Source organism: Monoraphidium neglectum, assembly GCF_000611645.1.
Source record: "Monoraphidium neglectum strain SAG 48.87 unplaced genomic scaffold scaffold06456, whole genome shotgun sequence".
Taxonomy (NCBI): domain Eukaryota; kingdom Viridiplantae; phylum Chlorophyta; class Chlorophyceae; order Sphaeropleales; family Selenastraceae; genus Monoraphidium; species Monoraphidium neglectum.
Window position 1 is genome coordinate 1 of NW_014007185.1, and position 2,223 is coordinate 2,223.

The following is a 2,223-nucleotide window of genomic DNA, read 5'->3' on the forward strand; positions in this document are numbered from 1 at the left end:
GTGTTTGGAAAGGTATGCCGGTTCGATACATGGAAATTGCATGTGTGTGTGTATGGGGGGAGATAAGCTGCAAGCTGTCCTCCACAATCAGGGAGCCGAGTGGGCCTGCACATGCACCCACGGCCTTCCCTCCTACTACCCCCATCCGTCCCCCAAACCCCCCACCTTGTAGGACTGCTGCGTGTAGGGTGTGCCCTTGCTCATGACCACGAGGCTGCTGCCGCTCATGGAGCCGGCCATGGCTGTGATGTAGTAGCCCTCCTCCCACTTCTCCATGATCCACTCCTGGGGGGGGGGGCAGGTAGGGGAGGCGCAGGGCGATGCGAAATGAGTGTGTTTGTGCGTGCGTGTGTGTGTGTGTGTGTGTGTGTGTGTGTGTGTGTGTGTGGTGGGGGGCAAGGGCGCATGCGCAGCGGAGCCGGGTGGCATGCGCCTGCAGGCGCACCTGCGGCTGTGCATTTGCATGTCGTGGCCAACCCTGTCACCAGGCTCCCTCCTCAAATCAGCACTTCATCCCACACCCCTTCCCTGCACCCCAACCTTCCACATGTAGACACACACGTACACATACACACACACGCACACACACACACACGCACACGCACCTTTGGCAGGAACTGCGTGCTCATGGAGTAGACCTGGGCGGTAAAGCCTGTCCCGGCGTCCATGATGAGCGCCCACAGCTCCTGGCAGCACGCCACGCTGCTGATGTACAGCCCGTCGTCGTTGCCCTTCTCGACGTGCTGTGTGTGTTTGTGTGTGTGTGGGGTGTGTGTGTGTGTGTGTTTGCGCGCGCGCGCATGTGTGTGTGTGTGTGTGTATTGGTGTGTGAAAGAGAGAGAGAGAGACAGAGAGATAGAGACACAGAGAGAGACAGAGAGAAGAGTGTGTGTGTGTGTTCCCCTGTCAGATTCACTCTCTATGTCTCCACATCCCCGCAACGACCCATCCACGCACCCCGCACCCACCTTTCGACCCTTGCACACACCCAGCCAACCCATTGACCCCCGCACCCATCCCCCACCGCCCACACCCCCCTAACCTGGTCCACGCGCGTGTTGGCCACGTTGTAGTGGTAGCGCTGCTTCATGGGGCGGTGCGCGTTGTACACCGTGATCCACTGGGTGGCAGGCAGGCCCAGCCGCACCTGGTGACGTATGGATTATGTGAGGGCCGGCGAGTGCAGCGGGAGGGCGGCGGTCAGGGGTACGCGGGAGCTTGGAAGGAGTGCGGGGCTGGCGCGAATGGTTGTGCGTTTGAAGACCTTGCATGAGTGCGGGTGCGTGCACCGTTTGGTTGCGGCCGCATGCGTAAAGGCCCCAGATTTTGATTAAACCGCATCCTCCTTGTCGCCATGCGCCCGCATGCACACCCACAGACCTGCACGCGAGAAGACACGCGCACCCTCTCGCCTTGCCACACAGCATGGCGCGCACACACCCACATCAAGCAACAAACCATGCGTGCGTCACCCCCACCTTCTTCTTGGGCAGGGCCCCATCGTCCAGCAGGTCGTCCCCCGCGTCACGGCCGCGCTTCTGGCCCACCATGACCTGGTGGTTGTGTGAGTGGGTGGATTAGTACTAGGTGGGGCACTATTGTGGGGGGCATGGTGTTGGGGGTTGGGGTTGCAAAGTCAGGATAGAGACGGAGGATGTGGCAGGTGCAGGAATGGCTTTGGCCAGACACCAAGACACGCGGGCGCCCAGCACTGAAACCTATGAGTCACAAGGCAATGCTGCAGGCGGTTCTGGAGTGCGGTGCCGTCACTGAGGCCACCGTTCCCCCCTCCCCTGCCTACGCCAACACACCTTGACCGCGCCCTCCGTGATGATGGGCCTGCTGGGTGACGGCCCGCACAGCGGCTCGAAGAGCTTCATGTAGGCCTCGTACTTGGGCTCCTCGTCAAACTTCTGGTTGACCACGCCCTGCGGGAGCGTTTGACCGGGGTTGACTAGGTTGATTGTGACCGCCTGACTGCTTGATTGGTTAATAATAGTGCGGCTGACTGGATGCTTGATACAGACACAGTGATGTTTCAAAATTGTTTCGGCTTGAACACAGGGTGATAGACAAAGGTTTGCAAGATCAAGAGGCCGCCACACCTCCGTGAAGAGCCTGAACGCCGGCGGTGTGTAGCGGCAGAGCATCTCCGCGCTGGTGGCCATCTTCTTCTTGCACACCAGGTAGCCCTTGTTGTCGCCCTGGTAGCCCTGCCACGGC

The 2,223-nt window shown here is 60.4% G+C and overlaps 1 protein-coding gene across 1 annotated transcript; it reads right to left on the reverse strand.

Annotated features, from left to right (window-relative positions):
* Nucleotides 1-135: 135 nt before the first annotated feature.
* Nucleotides 136-2,168, reverse strand: MNEG_16515 (hypothetical protein; the record flags this gene model as incomplete). Its single annotated transcript, XM_014035015.1, has 6 exons — nucleotides 136-285; nucleotides 606-743; nucleotides 1,043-1,147; nucleotides 1,479-1,553; nucleotides 1,812-1,928; nucleotides 2,106-2,168. The coding sequence occupies 6 exons, from the start codon at nucleotides 2,166-2,168 to the stop codon at nucleotides 136-138; spliced, it is 648 nt and encodes a 215-aa protein (XP_013890469.1).
* Nucleotides 2,169-2,223: the final 55 nt, after the last annotated feature.